Source organism: Teleopsis dalmanni, chromosome 2 (assembly GCF_002237135.1).
Source record: "Teleopsis dalmanni isolate 2A chromosome 2, ASM223713v2, whole genome shotgun sequence".
In the NCBI taxonomy this organism is placed as follows: Eukaryota; Metazoa; Arthropoda; class Insecta; order Diptera; family Diopsidae; genus Teleopsis; species Teleopsis dalmanni.
In genome coordinates this window covers 136,124,360-136,126,523 of record NC_051847.1, presented here as the reverse complement: position 1 = coordinate 136,126,523, position 2,164 = coordinate 136,124,360, and the positions used below count along the sequence as shown (strand labels likewise).

The 2,164-nt window shown below is 34.8% G+C and overlaps 1 protein-coding gene across 1 annotated transcript; it reads left to right on the top strand.

Moving 5' to 3' along the window:
• Positions 1 to 14: 14 nt before the first annotated feature.
• LOC119675856 (serine/arginine repetitive matrix protein 2) lies at positions 15 to 1,633 on the top strand (the record flags this gene model as incomplete). The annotated part of the gene is given in 4 exon segments (XM_038087075.1): positions 15 to 133; positions 392 to 940; positions 1,022 to 1,269; positions 1,387 to 1,633. Coding segments are annotated over 4 exon segments (996 nt in total), but the record flags the coding sequence as incomplete, so codon positions are not given.
• Between the last annotated feature and the right edge of the window lie 531 nt (positions 1,634 to 2,164).

Genomic DNA, 2,164 nt, shown 5'->3' with positions numbered 1-2,164 from the left:
CATCAATATTACAGAGAAGCATGCGTACGGTTGCTGGTGTTGGAACTATTGTGAAGCGTGGTACTATTAAAAGCATACGTGTTGGAGCTAATGGAAAACAAATTACCACTAATAGCATGGCAAAGATCGCAACGTAAGAACTAATTTATACATAATTAAATATATATGTATATATAGATATATACTTATATATATAAAATTAATGGAACAATATTAAAATCCCAAATAATATAAACTGGATTATGAAATAAGAAAGTTAAAATATTGTAACTCAACCCATAATCGATATAATACCACAAATTATAATCAATCAATGCTTACTTTATAAATGACACTGTTGTTTATGTTACGAAAAAGCCATAACTCTATTCTCAATTCTTCCAATAAATAGAATGCGAGCGGACCAAATAATGAATAATCTCCGCAGACCCTTGCGTCGCTCAAATGTAGGAGCCAACGTTGCCCAACGTTTGGGCAGTCGTCGTCCTTTGGTTGGTGGTGCTGCAGAACGTATCGCTAAAAGAAATTTCGATCGTTCACGTGGCCGTATAGCAACTCGCAAGGATAATAACATTGCACAACGTGGACGCTCACGTAGTCGTTCACGAGCACGCACACCCCAACCCACCGTCCGTGGTCGCACACCCCAACCCACTGTCCGTGGTCGCACACCCCAACCTAATGTCCGCGGCCGTTCACGTAGCCGTTCTCGAGTTCGTGCGCAAGCATTACCACCACCTCGCACTGAAAAGCGTGTATCAATTCATGATCGCTTGGGTTTGTCAATGCCGGCTAGAAAACCTATGAAACGGCTCCTTAATAAAAATAAATCTAACCGAGTTAATATTTTAAATACTCGTCTAGACAGACGCCGCAATTCTATAGCAAATATCGATGCAATGACTGCAGGTGGTGTACGTATTGGACGTCCCAGAGGAAGGTAAAGTTTTACTTATAAAAATTGAATTTAAATTTAAAGTGACCTGATTAAAACTCTCTTTGTTTTTTTTTTCATTCTTAGATCTTTAGCACGAGACAATAATAATGCTGTTGGTGGTGGTCGTCGCGGTCGTTCCCGTTCACGTGGACGCAAGGGTTTTGTGGGTCAGCAACAAGGGTCATTTAATGCAAGGCGCGGAGGACGTCAGTTAGGTAGAGTACAAAAAGGCAATGTTAGAAAATTCGGCGGACAACAACAGCAACAACAGAATCGTCGTAGTCGCAGCCGTAGTAGAGGCAAAATTGGCAGAGGTGGTCGTAATAATGCAGGTAAAAGCTAATTGTATTACATATAATGGACATTCAATCCGAAGAGTTACCTGCTGAGATGTTTCGGTGGTTCATATTACTCAGAAACTAATATGTTGTTTTATTTTCATTTCACAGGAAACAAAAAGAATATTCCCAACAAGATGGATTTGGATAAGGAATTGGATCAATATATGTCGAGCAGCAAGGCAGAATAATCACCACCAAACAAATATCATTTTCTGAAAGTTTTATCTTTAACTTATCTTTATTTTTTAAATAATTAATTATAGCTTTACAAGTTAACTTTAAATCGCTTTAATTATTATATGTATTATAACTTTTTTCATAATTAAAATAATTAAAACAAAAATCACAAATTAAATAACTTTTTTTTATTGCTCTAATATGTGGTTGACTCAATTCGAGGTTTTTAAGAGCTTTAAAAAATATATGAAATCAATGGAGTTTTAGTTTGGAATACAGTCAAACTTCCATAACTCGAAGTATCATTTTGCAAAGAAAATGTTCACCTTATAGAGACTTCGTGTTAGAGATATATATATATATATATATATATATAAAATTCTCTATATATATATATATTTATTTATTTATTTGAAATCAAATACAGCACAGAAGTGATAGTGAAGTGATATATTCAGGAGTTAGGGTTTAGGATTTCATTTTTTTCTTATTTTCAGTAAAAAGAGATTCTACTTAATTTAAACTTTCATAGTGATAATCAGTTGTAGTATTATTCGTTTGCAAATAAAAATTCAGAATTTTGAATGAGTCTTCTGCTTCATTTTTGGAAGGCTGATGAACAATTTCATTCACTTTCTGTTGCGCTTAGAATCGGATCCACTATAATGAGATATATACAGACCTATAATGCTTAATTATATCGTCACCA